The sequence below is a fragment of the Eublepharis macularius genome, chromosome 7 (assembly GCF_028583425.1).
Source record: "Eublepharis macularius isolate TG4126 chromosome 7, MPM_Emac_v1.0, whole genome shotgun sequence".
Lineage (NCBI taxonomy): Eukaryota > Metazoa > Chordata > Lepidosauria > Squamata > Eublepharidae > Eublepharis > Eublepharis macularius.
This window is the reverse complement of record NC_072796.1, coordinates 112091421-112115304: the sequence shown is the minus strand read 5'-3', so window position 1 is coordinate 112115304 and position 23884 is coordinate 112091421. Positions and strand designations below refer to the sequence as shown.

The following is a 23884-nucleotide window of genomic DNA, read 5'->3' as shown; positions in this document are numbered from 1 at the left end:
GGAAGAAGTTCCCAGCTGGGTGCCTATCTTGCCTTTCTCAAACACCTTTCTCCATTAAATTCATTTTAAAGCAATTTGGAACACACACTTCGAAGCACCATTACATTCTATGTATAGTTTAGCTGGTTAAACAGGTTCATAATTAATTCATTGTTGAAGAGGAGCAAATAAAAGTATAAGAAGTTTTGCAAAGATGTGTTGATTTAATTATATAGGTATTAAACAGTTGCTTTAAGTTGCATAAAACAATGAGCAATAAAATGGTTCCAGGAGCAGATATGCCCTTGCTTCTGCAGTTACTTGAAAATGTACATAATGAAATATAGAAATCTTATTTTCCTTGAACAGAATTATTAATAATATATGCAACCAATATGTAAAACTAGCAATATAACTCTGTATTTACCATAAAATATTTAGGAATTAATTATTTTTAAATAGTGCTTTTTCAAAATAAACAATGACCAGTAGACAGATCAATGTATGAAATGTTAACTATGGGTCATGCTTAACTCAATTTACACAAGAAACTTAGCTTCCAGAGGTAACTTTTTAAAAAAAGGAATACATAAGAAGCATACCAAAATCAATACATTCTTCATTTCTTGTACTTGACAGTGTGCCAATTAGGCATAGGAGATGTCTAAGAAAATTAGGCAGCAAAAGGTAACAGCTTGAGTAATTTCAATTCCTGACTTAGTATACTTTGAGTATAGCTTGCACAGGACTCCACAGAGCCCTATGCAAACAAAGGCTGCTTTCTGCTATTATAAGTCATGTCACACCCAGAAAAGAGCTTTTCTTGCAGATCTTCCCCCTCCTGCTGCAGCCCACTTATTTCTCTAAAATCATGCTGAATGACAGAAACTCAGGACTAATGTGGAAGGTGAAGTGAGAGTCTGCAGTGAGATAGGGGAACTGGAAAAAATTATTCCTTTACCACCCCTTTAATAACCTTTTGGTTGTCTGCCATTGATCTCTTTCCCTGGAACCTGAGCATGAAGAACTGTTTAGACCATGAGTTGTCATGCAGAAGCAGGCAATAACCAAGAACCCACAAGTGCTGTTTCCCAAACTGACACCTGCTGAGTCCATTTCCATCACAAGTAAATCTAATAGCTGTTATGGCAACAGGAATTGAGTCCAGACTGCAAAACAGAATTTGAAGTCCGTGTACTAAAATCACATTCATCTTGAAAACACCCAGTATAGTCTAAAATTTTAAGTGCACAGGCACCAATGCAGAGTACCAAAGTGTGAGAAGCCACTGGATTAGGCTGATAACTGATCCACTGCATATCTGTTTGGAAAAAAGGTAGGAGTGAGCCTCTGAGCCATTATAATTGGATTTTGTTCTGTGGCGTCTTAAATGGGTCTAGTAGGAGTTGTTGTGAAGAAGTCAAGGATTCATCCCCCCTTTTCTGTCCTCAGTAACACTTTTTTGGTGACTTTACAAAGTATGGGTTTTCATTCATTAGAGGGAGAAAAAACTTCTTTTTAAAAAAGTCTCAGTCATCTCAAAATTGGTGGTGAACAAACAGCATCAGGGCAGAACCCCAAACTTGCTGAACTTTAGTAGGTTTAGTAGGGCCTTCCTAAGTAAAAAAAAGTCCAGAGTGTACTGATGGTGGTGAACAACATGTTGAAAGGGAGTGGTGTACTGCGTTCTTCCTGGGATGCTCAGTGAAGTACAGGGCGGACCTGCTTTCAGATCAGCACGGATTTAGCAAAACTTCCTTTTATTTAGCTCTCCATTGAGTATATTCCCATAGAGGATTCACAGATAATGCAGGCTGCAGAAGTTAATGAAGACAGTTGGAAGGAGCTGCGAAACCAACACTCCTAAGCACAATAGATGGAAATCCTACTTCCATGGGGACTGGCTTCCAAGTAACACACCTCAGATCAAAGGCTGCATTTCATCTAGTTTTAGTGCACTGGAGTGAGAACACTGCTCCTAAAGCTTTTAAAAAGGAATATTATTGGTCCCCAAATAAAACTTATTACATTTCTTGCATAATTATGTATCACCAAAAAGCCCAAAACAGCATATACATTTGACAATTGTAAGAAAAATTTGACAGGGAAGCAAGATTACTATAGGCAGGAAGTTTCAAAAATAAATTAATGCTGTAGTTACCGTTCTGCTCTCCAAACTACACAAAGGCACTAGTTTATATTAAGGACTAAAGTCCTGCAAAATTTCAGTCAAATAAAGAAAGCTCTTATAAGATTCGAGCAGTGCTAAAACCCAGCTGTCACTAGTAACTTAAAACAGTCACTTCAATGCTTTCAGAGTGAGTGGGAGGAAATGTTTTGCTATAGGATGGAGCGCTTGGAGTAAAAGTTTCAGCCCTGAGCAAGTTTTTACAGCTGAGTTATAAACCTTGCTTATAACAGAAACTGGCAGACCTTAAAATAGGATACAGCAAACAGGGATATTCTTTGTGAGGCAAGAACACCTCATTGCGCACTGTTTCTCTTATCTCCGTATGTCTGATTTTCCTAGTCAAAAGGACAAAGAATTCTCACAATCATCTCACAGAGCTCTACATTTCCCTTTACTTGACAGCTTAGCTTATTAGAAGATTTGACACAACACTTTAATATTTCTTGCAGATCTGCCTGGGAAGTGGATGAGATCAGGAACCACCACATGCCAGATAGGCTATACAGAAAATCTAATCTTGAGTTACAAAAAAATTGTGCTACTCCACTATACCAGCCCACAAAATTTAAATATGTTGTTGTGTGGGATGTGGAATTAAAAATTCACATTAAGCAACTGCATAGAAGACATTACACTTTTAAAGTGGAAACAGAATTCCTGCTACAGGCTTTTTTCAGTGAAACCCCCTTCTTAAAGCTTTATTTTTTACTGTAGTAAATTTACTTAGAAATACTTGGACAAAAACAGGATCCACAAGGTACTGATAAGTCTTAACCGTAGTAGGAATGGGCTCTGCAGCGACAACATGTGTCGGGGTCTGCAGAGATACAGGGCTGGGTACAAAATGGAAGGAAGCTTTCGTGACGTAGTCCACGAGTCTGTTGTACTGCTGTTCAGACAGCCTCTCTCTGCCTCCGTCAGCCTGAAATTAAACACAGATTTACTAAAATTAACTGTCTTCACTCTGTCAACTCAAGGAGAAAAATTAAAGCTTTTCCGGTATTTGCCAAGGGCTAGAAATCAGCATTTAATTTGCTTTACCTCCAAGTCACAAGGGACTCTCTGCTGCCTGAGCTGCACCTTCAGCAAGTTGTTTTGTTGACTATCTTGTAGACACTCAATTTCGGTCACTGGAAATGCTTGCTGCTGCGTGTCTTCGCTGACACTAACCACAAACAGCACCTCTGAAGTAAGCAGCAAGCATCCTTCATGTTCCTGGCCTGATCCACTCACAATTACCACATCCAAGGCCATGTGAGCCTCTGGTCTCCCTAGAGACTGAAGCATTTTCCTGTTCAAAGAATAAATTGAGATTAGGAACTTGGAACTATAAAAAGGATATTGTCAATTTTACCACGTTTCTCAGGAAAGCTGCTGTAAAAAAAAAAAGCAAGCTGGAACGGTTTCTGCAAATCCCATTTCAGTTTTAAATAAAAAATTATGCCTCTTTTGTAATAATATCAAAACGCTTTAATCATCTGCAGCAAAGCTGACCTAATCAATGGTCACAATCACATTCTCTTTGTCCAACTCACTTATCCCAATGGAGAATCCACCCCAAGAAGCTGGAACCAAATGCAGAAAAGAAACTAGCAGTTATTTCTGGAGAGATGCAGTATGTGGGCTCAGTGCAAAAGCAACCAAGGAAGACCTTTGGTGAACCACCAAAAACTAGCACCAGAGTCCCAAAGCCAGAAGGAGCTCATCACTGCAGACTGGGCCTCAGTGCGGCAACTTTGCATTCAGCATTACTAAACAAGCTTGCAACTCAGCCTTTCTTTAGGCAACAGCCTGTGAACTTGACCTCAGGCCAAAACCTATTAATAAACAGTGTGGGTATAAAAAACGAGCAAGTGTCTCAATAACTTTACCAGATGTATTTGACGTGGCTGTTTGGAGCCTGCTCTGCATGTTGATCGCTTGGAGGATAGCGCTGTTTGGGATGCTGAGAAAGTCCAGCTCCATGCAAAATACCTGTGGTAAGAGAAGTTAGGATTTTTAATAGTTGCTCTTCTGGAAAACAATAACATGTTGCAGTGATGTCATCTTCTTAGAGCAGTCCATAAAACAGTGCAGATCCAAAGTGATGTCACATCTTTGGATAGATGGAGCAGAGATAATTCATTCAACATTACAATGCAATAATCGTGCACTTAACCCTAGAGGAGCTTAGCATTAGTCAGAAATAAACAAAAGACAGAATGTCAGTCACATACTAGCAATTAGGGGAAACATAATGCTCTCGAGAGTCATCATTCCACAATGGGATTGAAGACGTCATTTAACAATGAATGCATAAAAATTCAAGACCACTGCTTAACTTTCTTGCTTCGTATTCAAATACTTTTATGTCTGTGTCATGATTAGTAAACATTAGAAGGCAAGCGTGCCCTGGATACTGCATTTCAATATAAGTTACTTAGTCCAGCTGTTAAACATGGATCCCAAATGTTTATGAGATCTCCTGGGGCACCCAAAATATGAGGAGTGCTTCTTGGTGCCAAGCTAGAGCTCTGCTTAGCTGCTTCTTTTCCTGTTTGTTCAAAGTGGGCTTGCCAGAGCTGAAGGGTGACCTGGCATGTGTGCTTTCTGATGGCTTGTAAATTTTTATAAATGAAGGCATGGTCATTAGACTGAGAATTAGCAGGGTGTAAAAACTTCACAGATATAATAAAAAATTTACAAGACTGATCGAAACTAGGTTAAGCCTGATGCTGTGGAGTTACAGGGCACAGAGCTGGAGAACTACTATGTAAGTGGAGGGGGTGGGGAGGGAGAATGACTTTTCCAAATTGCACACTCCAATGACACGTTTCTACATCAGGGTGTCAGCAATTCAGAAGTCTTTTTTAATACAATGAATACCAAACTAAATAATGCATTGGTTTTGTGGGAAAAATACAACTTAATATTTAGCACACAGGCTGATGGTAATGCTTAAGAAAATGCATTCCAATTGTAACAATTAGCTTACTGAGGTTTTTTGACGTTATGTGAATGAAAATGTCATTTGCAGATGGAGAAAAAGAGAACATGTGTTGACTTCTGTGTGGTCTCCCACCCTCTAAATCCCACCCTTGGGCATAATCCGCAGTCTAGATGGAGTTAAATTACTCACCCATGAGCTGTCATATATTATTGACATAGCTTGTGCATCTTTTCCTAGCTCTCTCATCCAATGGACATAGAAACCAAATGTGTTTGTATGCATTTGCCAGGATCCAAAGAACCAAGCAGCCATTTGGTGAGCCCAAGGCAGCTTTGGGCAAGTTTTCTAAACTGCAGCCCCCGTGCTGCATTGCACACTCCTTCTCAAAGTCAGAGGAGTCTCAGAAGCAGTTAGAGCCATCAAAAATCTGATGGCGTCCTGTACCCTACTGGCTTGCCTAAAATAGTTCCCTTGTTCCGAGTCACTGCTTGCACTGAAGATATCCCTGAGTGATGAACTGCTTATCATCTGCTAATTAATTTTTTAAAAGTTAGTCTTAATCAAATGGAAAGCCTGCACTGTTCAGAATCTTCCTGCTTTGTGCGGCTTTCTTGTAAGTTGCAGAGGGATTGGTTCACCCCATTCTAGCCTTGAAGGCTCAGTTGTCACTACAGTGAAACTGAAAAATAATCTATATACTGGGTTTTCTAATCACCCAACAGACAGAATATTATCACGCACACACATATACACAAATGTTATTTTTCCAAATATACTCCGCGGAAATTTTTAGGGAATGCACAGACATTGTGCTGCCTCTACAGTGCTTAAAAAGGCATAGATAGTGTGGTTAGTCTTTGTACCACATTTTGGGTGCAAATGATGTCCAAAGATTTAGTTAATGGAAATCTAAAAGCTTAACTGGGACCATGCCAGTGTAAGTGGTCAGTGAGTCACGTTTTAAGGAGGGAAATCTTCTTGACCCCATTAAATGTAATGGAACTCTCACATGCAAGTAGAACTTAAAGTATCTGCAAGTCCTTGGATTCTTTGTTTTAATGATTCTCTGTTAAATCATTATTGGAACAATTATGTCTATAGGACAACAACAGGGTCAGTAGTTAGGATGGTACACTATGAATCAGCTCTCTATCATCCCCACTCATTCTTTGGAGCAAAATAAATAGTTTGCATTTTGGCACAGCTTGACAACTACGGAAACTCTGAACAATTCAGGTAAGGAGGGCCTGCTTGGCAGTCCTTATATTAGCAGCTGTCCCTCCCTAAATGAACGGTTCACAGTTTAGATGCCCAGTGCATCAATTATATTTATCATTTCCAATTCGTGTTGATATGGCAGCATTAAATGAAAAGATTTTTTTTTTTTGCTGCTTCAGAGTTACAGAACCATCTCATAACTGCTGGAGAACTGCTTATGTCTGACCACCTTCTAGGTATGTTGAATTCCCTCTTTAGATTAGCTTTAAGTGGCTAGCAGCAAGGAGGTATTAAATGGTTTATTATTAGATTTTTACGTTTTAACAATAATTCATTAGAGCTGTGAGAAATTCCCAACAAACAGCATGGTAAGGAATCTGTTCATTTTGTGATGCACTGGTTTTTGCAAAACATTTGTCTTGCCCATTAGATTCTCTTGGTTCCCTCTTATACAACAGTTGATGGTTTCGTCATACTTCTTTTATGTACTCTGACTTGTTTTGCATGTGCATGCTTTGCTCAGTCATGCAGCATCATGTGCTTTGCAGTATTTATTTACTGCATACATAAGGCAACATAAAAGAGTCTGATGAGAATACTAAATCCCCACAGTTGTGGAAACAAATTTGCCAAGATGCACACCTCATTTTGCCCATGACTCTATTTCATATAAAACCCACCAACAGCCCTAGCTTTACTGTATGTAGAACACCTTTTAGAAGTGTTTAAAGTACTGTTACTCAAACCGTCCTTGTAATAAATAAGGCTAAAACCCTTAAGTAAGTAAGTCTATGGATTGGATGGAGGGAATTTGCAAAGTGGATCTGGCCTTCCTTGTGGCAGTGGCTCCTTTCCCCCTCTTTCCGTAAAGGTGCTGCAGAGGACTAGGGAATCCTCACCAACAATATGGCACGTGGCAGGCTGCAGCAAGAAGAAATCATACAAAATTCCCCTCCCACTCTTGTGTTTGCTTTTGCTCTATTTGTTGAGCTGGCTCCACTTGTACAAGAGATGTGCACATGATTTTGAAAAACTGCTCACTTTCCCATGCTGAGTGGTATTTTGAAGAGTCCTTTGATGATCAGCAGTGATTTACAAGTGTGTGTAGGGAGACCTACTGCCCTCTCCTGTCTCTGTCCACTGCCACACAGATGGGTGGCTGGGAAGAAATGCTAGGGAAAATGGGGTGTGGCAGGGATCAGCATCATGCCAACACCATGATGTAACTCCTGGTGCAACCTAGAAATGATGTCGTTATGTTGAGCAACAATCTAGCATTTGCCCCATACTTTATGGTTAAAAATAAGAGGCTGGGTGAATGCTAGAGGGTCACGCTATGTTATTTTTCGGTCGCTCTGGAAGTGACATCATGGCATCATCCTTCCTGGCTAAATGTCCTACCCAATTCTATGTGTCGGAGACAGAATGCTATTGGGAAATGGAGAAGATAGGAAGGATGTACTTCTGAAAAATCCTTCCATTTGTGGGATCAACTCACTGATCCCACTTAAAGAGAATATGGTGACAGGAAGAAAGACATTATTTTAAACCATTTTGAAAATACAGAACAATTAATTTTTAAAGAAGTAGCAATGATTGCTGAATCCAATTAAAATGGCATTGCAGAGTCACTAAAACCTACCATAGCCAGTCTGTGATACTAGCTCAGCTGCCCCTCCAATGGGCTTCACCAGAACTCCCATGATTCCTTTTCCTACACCAGAGATGACACCTTTGGCCTTGTGTCCAGCTGAAGCCTGGGCCTCTGATGTTTTCTGGAAGTTCTGCATTGGCTGATCTACAATACCAGCAATCGCACCTGTAATGAGAATTTCCAAGTATTACAGAAGTTAAAAAACTTAGAACAAGAAGAAAACTTAGCTTTGAAACAGAGAGTTTCATTTGGAGTAAAAGCTGAATAGTATCAGCCCAGTACAGCCATAGAGAATAACTCAGAGCGAGGTCTTATCTTCTGCTTATCCTGCTTTATGTTTCTCAGTCATATAAATGTTTAAACTTCATAATGCAGTTTTTTCTCTCAGGTGCTTGCTCACTAAGAACGTTTGTTGACTTGGTAGAAATGTATATTTTAGACTCAAACGAATGTCTGCTAGCAGAGAGAGACTTTGGGCTGTTATGAAAATGAGATTTTCATGTAAGCCTAAGACTGACTTCATAAGAAAAAAAATAGTCTGCATTCCATATATCATTTTAATATCCCCTTCCATTGCCAGAAATGCTCATAAACTAATGCGACCTCTGATATATTACTAAGCTTAGTAGAATTAGACTTTGGAACTTTTTGTTACTGTCTTTGTGAACACAACCATATTTTACTTTAATACGCATGGGTCAAACTTTTACAAGTGCCTTAATGACCCCTCCGGCTTTTAGTATCAACACAGGACTGCGGTTTAAATCTTCCTGAATGTAAACAGGTATGTAAGGTGGGATCTCTCTTTGATCTTAAGTTTACTCAAGCCACTTACCACAGATGTGTCTCTAGTTGTTGTAACTTTGATGAATAAGCTATTTGGAACTCACTAAAAGGACAATGATTGAACAAAGTGACAAGGTGTTATGTGACAGCAATTGGAATCTGAACTGCCTGGGCTCAAGGCCGTCATTCAGCACAGAGGAAATCACTGGGTAAAGTCTGCAGACCTCACCAATTCGCAGGGTCTTTAACACAAACACTGAGATCAAATAACTTGTCTGGAAGGGACATTTATTTGGTCCTGACCTAAGGGGACCAGAAAATGGGCACTTTGCATGACTGTCATTCAGCACATACGCACAAAACCAAATGTGATTTTGATTTCAACTTTGGTAGGATACAACAGAGTTACTATTGAGAAATGCTGGCTGTCCCTGGATGTAATGAACAGCATTCCAGGGGATAGCCAGGTTTAAAAAACAAGCAACTCTGCTCAGCCATGACGCTCATGGGATAGTCCTTGGGCATGCTTAATAATTTCTTTCACTTATGTGTTGTGACTATGGAATAAAAATAGAGATGTATTGGATTTGTAACCCACTCCCACCCTAAGCCCTTGGGATCATGTGGGAAAAATACATTCTAGTAGCACGGTGGTGGCTACAGTAACTAAAATATTTCCTTAACTGGTCAGTTTTCAAAAGAGAAACAGCCTGTGAACTAATACAAGAACTGTATACCCGAACTCCAGTGACACGTGTGAAATGCTAACAGGGGCAGAAGGGCGCAGCTGACATTTATGCCATTCCTAACCCTACTGAGAAAACTTCTTCCCTGATGGTTACCTTTTAGAATGCCGCATTTGATGATTTTCTTATTCAGACATCAGGCCTACACAGAAAACTTTGCATACAGCACATATGTAAGCTAAGTGTTTTGTAGCATGTATGTGTCACGCAACAGACATGAATCCATCATACACATGATTGTATACATATTAGGCAAATGCACTTCATACTGGAAATGGCGAAACAGTTAGAAAATCTGGAACTAACTCCCCATAATTGCGTTTATCCTTCACTTATCCTCAGCGTGCCAGATTAATGTTTAGCTCACAAACACAGATCTGGACCCCATGAAAGATACTGGAATGGGAATTTCAGTGGCAATGCTATGGCCAAGGAATTTTTCTCCTCAGATACACTCTAGTTGCTGAGACTTCTAACTGTCCTGGGGCAGTGAATCAGGGGCACAGAGAGTTAAGGGGGCAGTTAGCACTGCTGAGAGCCACCATGGGCCCCTGGATAAAAATCCCACCCCCTTCCATGTGACCCTGATCCCCAAAAAATATAATGACAAAACAAATCACCTGCTTTCTATTACTGTGAACAGAATAAAAATTGTTCATTAGGGAAGAAACATTAAAGGGAAAGGGGCAAGATTATTAAGGAATAGATTTTTACTTAATTTATGATTTATACAGTGCACAGTGCAATGGGATACAGTCCAAAACAAAACAAAGTATGCACGATAAGAAAGACTCCCCAGCCAAGGGACCTTACCAGAACACTGACGTGCATTTCAGTTCAATACAGATGAGACTCAAATTACCTGAGAATATGCCCCACTGAATTAAATAAGAGATCAGTCTTTATCAAAAAGTACAAAACTGCAAAAATATTTAAAAATATTTCTACTAACCCGTAACAAAAAAAGAAAAAAGAAAAATGACAATGTGGAACTAGGAGAAGGAAAATTGGAGATAAGTGAAAAGTCGTTTTTATTGTCCAGGGAAAGGATGCAGGTGAGCCAAGTCTCCTGATGGTGTAGTTTTTGTTCATCTGCACTAACTTTAGAAAGTGATTCTAGTCCTCGATGTTGAAATTCAACCAGCTGCAGCTCTCTCTTTCCATCCCATCCCACTGCAACCTCTCCAGCTGCTGCTGCCTCTTTAAAGAGGGAAAAAAGCAAGCAGGGGAGGCAGTACACCGGGCAGAAATTTCCCTGGAAATAATTTCCAGAGCGGCCCAATCCAGGCTCCTGCTCAGGTTGAAGGTACAGACTCTTAGTAGATCCAAGTGTTCATAACTGACTATATCTTTTGGGAGCAATCCTAAACTGGCATCCTTAGAAGTAAGTCCCATTTTATTCAATGGGGATTACTTACACTAGTCTTCTGTTTCCCTTGCAAATGAGCTTTTAGAAATATAACAGATAATATTAATTATAAACTCATTATCAAGATAATTATCATAGCTCCACAGCATGCATTTAATGGGAATTTAAAACTGCTTTTCTTCCTTATTAACAAACATTTTTCCATGTGTGTAGCAATAGCTGCAGACTAAGGATTTACTTCATGCATCTGATGAAATAAATAAATGCAACGTCCACCCCAAACAGTTGCCCTCCCGAGTGGCATGCAAGAGCATACTGCCCTTGAACATGGAGGTTTTAGTTGGTCATCATAGCTAATGGTCACTCATGGCCCTTTCCACCTCCATGAATCTCTCAAATACTGTTTGCTTCAATATAAACTGGAACGAAGGTGTGCACCATTCCAAATAACCGTTCAAACAGATTAATACAGACGACAACCTATCACAACTATAATAGGTTCCCGAGAAATTCTAACTTAACACACACAAACCCCTTTCTGCTCACAATATGAACAAAGGTTTTCTGTTCTACAATTAAGTATGAACTCCCCAGCTAGCCAGGGTAGGGAAAATGAGACTGAAAAATGGGGGAAGGGGAGGAGAAAAACACAGAAGATTTAGAAGTGGGAGGGGGGGGGGGAAGAAGAATGAAAGCATACCAGGTTAGTCGGTGGGCTTAGGCACATCCCATGTTTGCCTCAGTCCTGTTAATGGGTGGTTGTATTGTAGCCACAGATAGCTTTCTAAAAGAAATTGCTGCTAAAAAGAGTGGCAAAACAGTATGAGGAAGTCAGAGCTTCCCTGCGCCCCTAGTGGCTGCAGGGTAGAGCAGCCAGAAAAGTCAAACTCTGAAATGCATTCTCTGAATGCAGGATGATTCTAGCTTCACTGGGCCTTCAAGCTGATGTTGGGCCCTGGGACTTTTGTGCCCATAGTCCCCCTGTCTCCGTGGCTCTGTTTCTACCAAAACAACAGAGGAGCCGAAGGGATGGGGCAACATGCATAAAGCCTCTTTAGAGGCACGCACTCAACAGAGGCCTGCACTTCTTTCCATGGCTTTTATAGGGTTCATGCCTTTCTTTGTGAGGTAAACATTACTCTGGAACACGTAAGGCAGGGATAAAAACAATGGTGGGAGTTGGTTTTAGGGGGAAATCTTCATATAAATTCCCTACATCTCTGCAGAAGGCAGTGTGCAAAGGAGATGTGGCTGCAGAGTAAGAGAGAAGAGGCTGACAGGTTTTCATTACATGGCTCCAGACATTATTTTGTCGGGGGGGGGGGGACTACTTTTCACTGAAATTCTACCTTCCATGTGCTTAATTGTTCCTACTGTCTGCTAGTTTAAATTGATAAGTAAATCACCTCCTCTTTGCAAAACAAAACATCATCTTACAGTTGGCTTTGCTACCACTGCAATCCATCTGAGGACCAAGACAGCCCATTCTGTGTTTTTCCCTATGGCAAAATTATGTTCTTCTTTCACCCTATCAGCCACAGAGACTGCACAGACTTTATTACCTTATTAAATATATTTTAAACATCTTTAATGTTGGAAAGCAACAATGTTGAATTATGTTATTGTGTACTAATAAATGCCTTCTGTTGATTTCAGGCTCTTCTATTAGTAAGCCTGGAGGGAAAAGGCTAGAGAAGGCTTGTGCGACAGACAGTGGTACAGAGTTCATTTATATTTTTATATGTTGCCTCCAGTTAGCTAGCAGTTCTACAATGTGTTGTCCCCTCCCTAATACACTGTCACCATGTGAACAGAGAATTGCTACTTGTATGTCATCTAAAGGACTTCTTTCTTCAAAGTAGTAAAGAGTCCAGTAGCACCCTTAAGACTAACCAACTTTACTGTAGCATAAGCTTTTGAGAACCACAGTTCTCTTCGTCAGATGTGGTTCTCGAAAGCTTATGCTACAGTAAAGTTGGTTAGTCTTAAAGGTGCTACCGGACTCTTTACTATATTGCTACTACAGACTAACATGGCTAATTCCTCTGGATCTTCCTTCAAAGGTGTCACACGTGCTGCTTTGATGATGCCCCTAAGAAACTGTAGTATTGGACTGTCAGTCACATAAGCTAAAACAAAATGGGACAAGGAAGAAAAACCCAATTCAAGCCGTATATGCACTATAAATTAATTTTTAAAAACTTTGGGTTGGATCCCATGGATCTATTCCAGTAGTAAAGATGATTTCCTTGGTTGCAGGGAACTTTTTCCCTAATGAAAGAAGAGCCTTCGTTATCGGAGTGGATCTGTGGGATTCAACCCAATGACATGTGATGTACGTGTTGCTCCTTTCCTTAAGTAATCCTATAGAATTTAGGTCCTGAGAAAGGCTTTGGGGGTGAATTCGATTTAGGAATCCCTAGCACTCTCACAAAACTATAATCCCCAGGGCTCTATGCTGAGAAACCCTGGCAGTTAATCCATTTAGAATCAATTTAAGGTTGCAGCAATCTACAGGGCATATTGCCCCCCCACCCCCACCTTTTGTTCCTGCAGAAAAAAATGTCTTCCTGGAGTTTGTCCAGCCTTTTGTTTGGAAGGGGCAAAGAACAGTAATAGATATTCCGTTTTCCTTCCAGGATCACAAGATGGAGCCTATTCTCAAACAAGATAAACATATTCTGTTTCCCCCATATAAAGCAACCTCGGTTCAGCACATAGATCTTGATTTCTCCCCCCATCCCCAGGTGCTCCTCTTGCTTTCTCAGCTCCATGCCATCTAACTTCATGTCAAGACTCTTTTGTTTGGGAGGGTGCTGGGGAATGGAGACACCTTGAATATTTCTGATTCTGCTATTTTGGTTGTTCTGCTATTTTTCAACAATATAGAAGTTTATTGTGACTGGTTTTATTCTGCAGCACATTTTTTTAAACGTTCTGCTCAGGGCTTTTTTTCTGGGAAAAGAGGTGGTGGAACTCAGTGGGTTGCCCTCGGAGAAAATGGTTACATGGCTGGTGGCCCCGCCCCCTGATCTCTGCACTCGGCGGCATAGAGGGCAATCTAAACTCCCCTCTGTCTGGAGATCAGGGGGTGGGGCCACCAGCCATGTGACCATTTTCAAGAGGTTCCAGAACTCCATTCCACTGCGTTCCCCCTGAAAAAAAGCCCTGGTTCTGCTAGTCACTTTGGTTCTGTTTTCTATACTAGAAGGGGCAGGATAAAAATGTTCTAAAATAAATAACAAACAAATATGGCCAGGCCGTAGGTAAAGGTAAAGGTAGTCCCCTGTGCAAGTACCAAGTAATTACTGACCCATGGGGGATGTCGCATCATGACATTTTCTTGGCAGACTTTTTACGGGGTAGGTTTGCCATTGCCTTCCCCAGTCATCTACACTTTACCCCCAGGAAACTGGGTACTCATTTTACCAACCTCGGAAGGATGGAAGGCTGAGTCAACCTTGAGCCAGCTACCTGAACTCGGCTTCTGCCAGAATTGAACTCAGGTAATGAGCAGAGCTTGGGCTGCAGTACTGCAGCTTACCACTCTACGCCATGGGGCTCTTTGGCCAGGCCGTATCTGTAGTATAATTTACCGCAGATGCCCAGACATTCTTGATTTGCACCCAAATACTCCAGAATCATCTTTAGTTCCTTGCAAAGAATCCTTGGCAGTGATCAGTGTAGGTAAGTGAATGGCAGGCTAGATGATTTGTGACAAATTTGCATGCTCAGCATCACTGTAATATTAGAATGCATTAGCTATAAGAAAGGCAGAGTCTGGGACAGATATGGCAAGAGCATATGGGGAGTTTTCAAGGCCTCTTGTGCTAATGGCCAACTATTTACTTAACTTTATAAGCATGCAGGGTTTGTGCTAGAATGAGATGCTCCAATTGTTTTTATATTATCAAGTGTTAATAAAGATTGATGTCTACAATGAACTGTGACTGCAAGTCGCTCCCTTGTAATATACAAGCTGGGCACTTGCTCATTCGCATTACATTGAAGTCGCAGATATTTATTTAGGTGGTTAATTTTTTTTCTATGACTCAGAACAGTGGGCATTATTTCAGCAAAAAAGAATTTGTAAACAGAACCAGAGAGACAGGGGATAAGTTCCTCATTCTGTTTAAGTAAAACAGTGCAGGCAACTACAGTCCAAGCCAACTTGTAAACTAATGTTCTTCTGTATCTTGAGCAAAGGCAGCAACTAAGAACAAGAAGCAATCTGGTATGTTTAAATATCATAGCAATAACTTCAGATTCCCAGTGCAACATCTGACCTTCTGAAGAATGGAGGAGGCTCCAGTGTTCTATTTCATGTCACTTTCACAAGCCAAAGTCAAGAGTGCTCAAATAATGAGAAGCTTTGAGGAAATCTCCAGAGCAAGATAAATTAAGCAGCTCTTATTTGTGCTGGTGCTAAAATGAGGAGCACTTGGGCCTTAATGTTGGCACCACTCCTACCATACAGAGGATATGGAAAAAAGTAGTTTCAGTTGGGAACTCTGGAACTGTGGTGTGCATTCTGGTGGCGCTAGGGTGTTTGCATGAATATACACATTGTTCCTCCCTTCTGCTCCCTTTTATTGTTTCTTAAACAGAAATCATTGATGTTTTAAATGCCAATGTCATTTCTTACAGTCTTCATAGTTGCATATACACCCAGGCGACCATGTAACAGGGCAAGAAAAGTGTTCTTAATTCTACTGCTTCCATTTGTTTCAGTAAGGCTTACACAGAAGAACTTCCCAGAGTACAGCACTCTTTAGACATTTCAGGTCATAATTTATGACTGTGAGCATTTTCTTTTATATACTCAGAACTTCTTCCAGGGTGTCTGCTTCCTAGTATATGGGCATTTTTCAAGTGACAGCACCCTGAGTTATGTCATGAAATATCTTCCAAAAAGAGTAACCCAGTTTCTAATGTCATCAATTCTTGCTGGATCGAACTGTGTGTTAAGACAAATTTGGGATTGCTGTTGAGGGTGCATTCCTTTGTAAGTAAGTGTAAGAAATAGATGCATTTCTCAAACACGTGGCTTCTCGGGTAGCTTAGTGTGAAATCCTACTTTTCTTTCAGGAATTCTTTCAATCTGGTTAATTCTAAACCTTGACTGATAAATATCAGTGGTTAAGTGGTTCAGCTGCGAATAAGCACTCTACTGGTTCAAATTCTACTACTGCCATGAGCTCAGTTTGGGTGGCCTTGGGTAAGCCACTCCTCTCAGCCCCAGCTCCCCAACTGTATTGTGAGGATAATAATAACACTAACTTGTTCACTGCTCTGGGTGGGGCACTAATCTGTCTAGAAGAGCAGTATATAAGCGCAGTTGTTTTAGTTGCTGTTGTTGTTACACTTCCTCTCTTAGCCAAACCTCTTGGCTGTTGTTTTAACATCATTGTACAAGATCAGCTTGCTGTGACTGTTTTAATTTTTAATTCAAATTTCCATGTCCACTTCTCTCTAAACACTAGAGACAGTACTAACTATTTCAGAGAACTGTTACCTAGAAGGCTGATGCCTAATCGAGAGAGACCCTGTCTCAGTCCTTCTCCCAGATTCTCAGGGAGCTGTCTTCTCCATTCTTCTTGCCTGTTATAGTGCTCCTCGTCCAGTGACAGCCTGTCCATATTCCGAGCAAGGCTTGTTGCCAGGTTGGTAATTGATGTCAACGTGCCTAAATACAAATAGTTGGGAAATTCAAATCAACCATTTGTTTAAGAATGTGCATGATTAAATTTATTTGAAAACTTATTTGAAACAACATTTTAGTAATTCATCTGTACAAGCTAGTCCGGTGAAACAGAAATGTATCATCATTTCAAGACACAACTGTATGTTAATGGTACATGGTGTGGCTTTTACACGGCCATCTAGCCTTTTATCTTACAGGACAGCCAGTGTGGTGTCAGACTAGGATCTTGAAGACCTAGGTTTGAATCCCCACTCTGCCATGGAAGCTTGCCGGTTGACCTCGGACTGGTCACATATTCTCAAGCCTAACCTGCTGCAGAAGGTTATTATGAGGATAAAAAGGAAGAGCGGAGAACAATGTATGCCACTTTGGATCCTCAATGGGGTGAAAGACAGGGTGTAAATGAAGTCAACAAATACATCAGTAAGGCCAACAGAACTGTGACCCAACAGTCTTTTCATCGGTAAGGTTTTATCATTTGTCTAGCATTTGACACTAGATAGACAGATAAGCCAACTGTGGAAATACAGAACAACAATGCAACTTCACAAAATGTTTCCACGCTGAGATCTCTTTCTTTGCTCTAAAATGTTGGCTAAATATCATTTTGTCCTGTTTCGACATTCAGCATCTTGTAGTAGGACTCTGATGCCACAAGATGGCACTGTGTGTGTATCTACTATCTATGTCCAAGAAAATCCAGCTGTATACTTGCTCCAAAAACATGTTCTGGTAATTCTTGCAAACAGTGCCTACTTTTTTTAAAAAAAAGACTACATATGAAGAGACAGGGTGGTGTAGGCTTGTCAAGGTACAGCACAAGGACTGAACTTCTTTAACATTTCTGTTCAGTTATTGCAGGGAAAAATGGGTATGCAGAAAAGCTTAAATCGCCAGAGTACCTATATTTCTGTTGTTAAAGAAATTACCTGTTTTTAAACAAATTTAGATTTGTTGCCTTTCTAACATTTCACTAAAATGTAACAAGTTGGGACATACTTGAGGACAACAAGTTGACATAACTTTTAGTGCCTTTTTTAAGAAGGCATGACAAGTAGGCAGCAGTACAAGTAGTGGAATGAATATCTACCTTTGGAAATATGTTTTACAAAGGATGTGGTTCCTCTGGAAACGCCACTAACAAAGGCTCCTGGACCACGAGTTAGTCCTTCGTACGGGAGCCTGAAGAAATCAGCAATCCCATTTCCTATGCTTCTTACCAAGCTTGCAGGACTTCCAAGAATTTCCAGAGATCCCACGACCCATCCTACAAGAGAGAGAGAGAGAGAGAGAGAAAAGATGTTCCCGAAAAGTAACAGAAACCACAGTTGCAGGAAAGAAGACAAAAAACCATCTATCCCCCCCCCCAACTTTTATACTAAAATTTATCACATCATGAACTTCCTTTGAGAAAAACACGGGAAATAGCTCATCTACTACAGACTGAGCAATGGCAATCTTTCATGCTTTCTAAATCAAAGAAATCCCATTGGCAAAAACACAAATAGTTTTAAAATGACTTCCTTCCATGAGCCTCCCGTATTTCTGCTAAAACTGTGTGTGGAGAGATGGATGCTTCATTGAAAAGGCTGGAAGTAATAGGAGCGGAGGCTTATTTTGCTTAGGAGGCTTTACATCTTGCAAGGCAACTTTGTTATTTCACGTCCTCATGGCGAAAGAATCATGACAGCTAGTTTACAGTGATACAGTGTACAGCCTTGGGGGAGTGTGAAGGTCAACTGCTTGATGGGGTGTTGGGAAAGGGGATGCAGGTTTTTGACAAGTGCATAAGGAATTATTTTAATCCATTCCAACAGCTCTAGGCTGATCACTTTCTTGTAGCGTCTAGTTATACTCAGATAAATGGCTTCTGCTCAGTGTGGTTGTGTAAACAGTAATGGCATCTGCATGATGATTAAGTTACTCAGAGGGAGGATCCGTTATGAGTATCCCCCTAAGAGAAGGAGGGTGGAGGATTCCTTGGATTCAGTTTTCTACATTAATTTATGGTTACTGACCGAGTGCATTGCCTGTCTGTTTGCTGTGCAGCTGATTTGGAAGCCAGCATTATAAATGGGACCGTAGGCTACCTGGACAGGATACCTGTCCCCACCATTCTGGCCCCAAAGAGCACTGAGTTATGGATTATAGCAGGTGCAACTACCACATAATGGAAGCTTCCTTCTGTGATAAATCACAATGCAGCAAGGATTGACTCCTGAGTCAAACCTGGCTATGTGGGAAATCCAGAAGCAACTTGGTATCATACTCAGTAATGTAAAAGTGGACTGGTACGAATAATTTCCACACTACTCATCCTCACAGGAGTTGCTCTTAACAGCAAAGACTATAGAAGGAAGAACAACAAAGACTGTTGTGGTACCTTGGAGGTTAAGGAATAGATGGTGGCATAAGCCATTTGATCAGTTGCAACAACTCAGGTACTGTTTGTTCCTTCCTGCAGCCCTCTTTTTTAACTTGGCCATTGTGGGCTCCTAATACACTGGTGGCAACAGCAGCAAGGATCTGAAGTGTGTGGATGCTGTTTCAGCCCACGTCCATGCTGCTTGCTGCTGTTTTTGTGCAACCTCTCTTGTGTGCAACAAAACTGGATGGTTCTTTCCTGTATGCTTAGTGCACATTAATGGGAATGGGATATGACACTACTGCAGTAGGTTCAGAGCAAAAAAAAATATTTTAAGCAAAAGTAATAGTTAATAGTGGGCAATCAAAGAACTCTCCCTCTACTGCGACATACATGTTCCTATGCAAGCAAAGTCACTTTTTGAATGCACATCTATGGAAATCAGACAAGGTATCCATTAATCTAACAGGCTGTTTGCTCACTATTGATCTTGTATGAGAAAGAATCAGTAAAACAAACACACTTCTCAGATCAAAGAACAATAAACATCTGCGTGCCAGTCTAGCATGAGGATTCCGTGAAGAAAGACAGATTGCTAATCATAAACGGCAGCCAAAAAAGAGATTGAACAAGAAAACAGTGTTCAGTGGCATAATTTGCTTCAAATGTACAGAGACATCCTGAACAATTTCACGAAAAAACTCCCTTTGTGAATTCATGTTAGGAATTAGTTGTTTTGATTCTAAGCGGTGCACGCCAGGACAGCAAACATAAAAAAACAAACCAAAAAATCCCCCGGATATGTTCCTCCGCTTTTCACAAGCTTTAGGAAGATCCTAAAAGAGCCCAACTGCTACTCTCTATTATCTATTGCTTATGTCACTTTCAGTTCCACCACTCTAGTCAACTCCTCTTGCCACATCTTGTTTCCAAAGACAATGGATTGCAGCAAGTTTGCAAAAGTGGGATTTACTGCTTTTCCCTCCCTCTAGAGTCCCTTACACCTTGGAAAAACAGCTGCTGAGGACTAGGGAAACCACTGAAAAAGGATGCCATGTGGTATGAAGGGGGCCAAAACCAAGTTCTCAAAAGAACATACAAAGAGCCCTGGTGGATTAGACTCAGTGGTTCACCTAGTCCAGCTTCCTGGTTCACACAGTAGTCAACCAGTTGCCCTGGGCGGCCAACAATGAACAAGGCTTAGAGGCCAAGCTCCCCCGCACCAACGTTGCCTCCTACCACTAGGTTTCAGTGCTATGGAGGGTCTCTTTGATCCTGATGGACCAATCCTCCATGAATCTGCCTCACCCCCTTTTAAAGCCATCTATTCTTAACTGTTGAACAATTTTTAGTGTGATTTCGGCCAATTCCTCCCTCTTGGTGCTGTTCCCTGTGCTACATACTGTTCTGGAGGGTCCCACAACTACTTATGGGCATACAGAGTTGTGGGGAGGAAAATGAGGTAAAAACGGCTTCTGTCAATGTACTCCATTCCTCAAAGCCTTGGGTCCAACGCAATACATTTCTTCAGACACAACAGCCACTGTGCAACAGCACAGCAAAAAGAGTGAGGTAATAGGCTGCCAGGGGTAATTTTGGAACTAATCAAAAGTGAACGTTCATTCAAAGTCATTACCAGCAAACTTGGTTGGTAGGGTGAGTGCACACTGAAGTTATGATGTACAAAGATGATAAACTTCCCCGTCCCAAAGCACCAGGCATCCCTGTAACAGCTGTGCAGTTGGGAGCAGGTTTGCCATTATGAAAATGTAATCTGAACTGTGAAAATAGTTCAACACTTGGTCACTTGATACCAAAACCTACAGAACAGTTATAAAACAAATTGACATACCTGCTCTGAATAATGCTCCTGCAGCATAATGCATGGCCAACGCATGAATCAGCTGCCTGGCAGTTGTGAAAATGGGTCCACGCTCAAAGACGGAGAAGGAGAGAGGGGTGTGATCTGAAGCAATATATAGCTTCAGTGAGGCATGGATGCTGACCAAGAGGCTAACTGGCTGAATTGCTAACCTCCTTAATTTCACTGGACAGAGCAAAGCGTTTGCATGCTGCCTCACCCTTTCAGGCAGTATCTGGTTTAAAGCAGAAGTTTTTGTGGAATGGCAGACTCCTCTGCAGTCTGGCAGGTATGTCTCAAATAAAGTCTTAATGTAATAAACAAACGTGTCTTCCACATACAATCTTGCTGGTTTCATTTCAAAACTGAGGTCATTCACATGAAACAGCAAATTCTGCTCTTTCAACAAAGTGAAGCAGAGTTTGAGGAAGGAGTTTTCGCTGTACTCTTCCAAGTCTTTGTTGGATACCATGAGGTTATGCACTTTAGTCCACTGCATGGGCTCGTTTTTCTCTCCCTGGCAGAGCAGGACCGGAAAATGGAAATTGGATTTGTTGTAAAGCTGATTGTCCAGCTGCAAGTCTCCACAAAAGATCTGGAGAGTATAAAACTGAAGGTCGCTAGTGGTCTCCCCGGGAAATTCATGAGACAGAGGTCTGAGGTAGCTGGCAACTGGAACCATACGAAGGTAAACATTGTCCAACATGAACCGCACAAGTTCGGATGATATTCTGGGGTTTGTGACATCATCATACACAGCAAAGCTCAGCTGGCTGATGAACATTTGAAACACGAGACTCTCCTCTTGAGTTCTGTAGGAGAGAATGCAATACAACAGCTAGGATGCTTCTATTTCAAGCAACAAAATGAGCCAAAAGGGGGGAAATGATAGAGTAATTCAGTGTGTAAATCTTATTAATATGAATTACATTCAGGCATTCAAATCCCCCAAACCAGTATATTAAGAGGCATTATTGACAGTCTATACCAAATTTAGTCCTTGCTATCCATTTTTCACATACATTTATACTTGAATTTCACTGTTTTATGCACAGTAGTTCTGTCAGACTTGCAACGTAGCATGAAGCTGAAGCAGACAACGGAAAATATCCTCACATATCGTCACATGTTATGTTTTTGGCTCTTTTTGTTGGAGACAATATGTAGTGTTTCTATTATGGATCATTAACTTCACATTATGGAAGCAATATATTCCCCTATTAAATCATCATGACTATTTTAAACCGATGATGGGTTTCTTGCTATATAACATTAACTGTTCTTGGCCAAACTTAACTAACAAGTGGGCTATTAAGCAGAATTGCCAGTTTCATGTGGATTATTACTTAATTATAGGGGATTTTTAAAAACCTGCACACACACACACACACACACATTCTACTCCCTTTGGAAGCCAAGGTAATCTTACAGTCCAAGTTCAGTGATGCTTGCAACAAAGATTTTGCAACTATAGGGTGCATGGAAAGAGCATAAGGAACTGTCATAAAGATGATCGACTACATAGTTTGTGTGGGACCGTTCCTCTGCCCTTTATCACGAGAACTCCCACAGACTTCAATGGGTGTTCTGTGTGAGGAAGGACCGCCAATCTGGCCAAATAAACTTTAAACTTGTGAGTCCTCTCTGAGTCTTGTTTATTGTACCAGACATTTTGTGTTTATCCTAGGGTGACATGACCTTAGATGTTAGATTGTCATGTTTTACTGTGATATACCAAATGTTAACATGTGGTTTAAACATACGCCACACATACGCAGCTATACTAGACAAAACAAACAGTTGTGCCAAATTTAATAAGTCACTTCACACCTAGAGGGATGAGCAGCTGTATGGGACACTTTTTGTTATGGCTTCCCATGCATTTTAACATACCTGTTCAGGTGGATCTGGTGTCCTGGCCTACCTTCGGGGGCCAAAGTTATCACTATAGTTCCACACTGATGAGCAATATCCACATAAACATAGCCAAAGCCAGTTAAGAAGATGATCTAAGGAAACAAAAAAACCCTGTTTAGAAATCTACAATGATATACCTCAGTTAAGTAAAATTAACTCTGTTTGGCTTGCAAATACTTACTCCAGAGTAACTCTACTGACATCTGTTCAACTGTGCTGTGTTTCAGTCTGAGGACTGAAACATCTGGGTTTAACTTTCCATTTCAAAGGAAATAATAAAAACAGGACTGCATCATCAACTAAAATGTCCACTAAACACCACATCCAGTCTCTCCAAACGTCACCAGAACTGGATGCCTGAGGTACAGCTCCTATGGCACATTTCACTCCTAACTCGCTCTTGCTATTTCTCTGTTCACTTACTCATACTGCCGTTTGATACCCACATTTCTGCAACGTTTCAGAGGTGGAAAATACAGACGGGCTTGTCACGTGCATGTTCCTGCACAAAGTGAGCAACATATGAGTGTGTATGTTATCTGCATTTCTCATACACAGATTTCCAGTGGCCAGGATTGAACTCTGCTCCCAAGAACAATCTTATATATTTTTTTTGGAATGTTGGCAAGGAGGAGAAGAGAAGCAGCACAACTCATACAGCCTATTCCCGATGAGCCTAAAAACAGTGCTGAGTAACAATCTGACATGGAACTCTCACCTAAAATATCCTGTTGAAATTCCCTTTGCCTGTTCTCAGGTTCTGACTGGTATCCCTATTTATTCTTTGTAGGACACTCTACAGATCAACACATGTCAGCAGTCCTCTATCTTGTTGAAAGTGTTTTATAGCCATTTCTGTGCAACAGCTCGCACAGTAAAGGATGAGGTCCTCTTTGATATGATCAAGACTCCCATTGGGCTGGAGTTAACATAAAGGTTGGCTTTACTGTGGAGACGCAGAAAGTGCTTTCTTCTGCTAGGCCCAAGCAGGCCCCAATGGGGCTGGCAAATCTTCCAGGTCGGGCTAGCTTGCCATGAAGCCCCTGCCCCGGCACTATGTTCGCTACCCCCACAGGGCCCTTGCAGATCTGATGTTGGGCCTTGCTGTACATTGCCACTACATGTGGCATTATTTTAGTCCAGTTCTTTGTGGTTGAAAATAAAT

General features: G+C 41.0%; 1 protein-coding gene across 1 annotated transcript in view; it reads right to left on the bottom strand.

The window, feature by feature from the left end:
* Positions 1 to 202: 202 nt before the first annotated feature.
* VPS13B (vacuolar protein sorting 13 homolog B) overlaps positions 203 to 23884 on the bottom strand; it is a 553219-nt gene continuing 529537 nt past the window's right edge. Inside the window, exons 55-62 of the mRNA XM_054984385.1 lie at positions 22696 to 22811; positions 20794 to 21614; positions 17667 to 17843; positions 16388 to 16558; positions 7960 to 8136; positions 4042 to 4144; positions 3212 to 3461; positions 203 to 3092 (exon numbers count right to left, since the gene is read on the bottom strand). Of these exons, the coding sequence (XP_054840360.1) occupies positions 2844 to 3092; positions 3212 to 3461; positions 4042 to 4144; positions 7960 to 8136; positions 16388 to 16558; positions 17667 to 17843; positions 20794 to 21614; positions 22696 to 22811 (2064 nt within the window). The 3' untranslated portion in view covers positions 203 to 2843. The remainder of the gene's footprint in view (positions 3093 to 3211; positions 3462 to 4041; positions 4145 to 7959; positions 8137 to 16387; positions 16559 to 17666; positions 17844 to 20793; positions 21615 to 22695; positions 22812 to 23884) is intronic.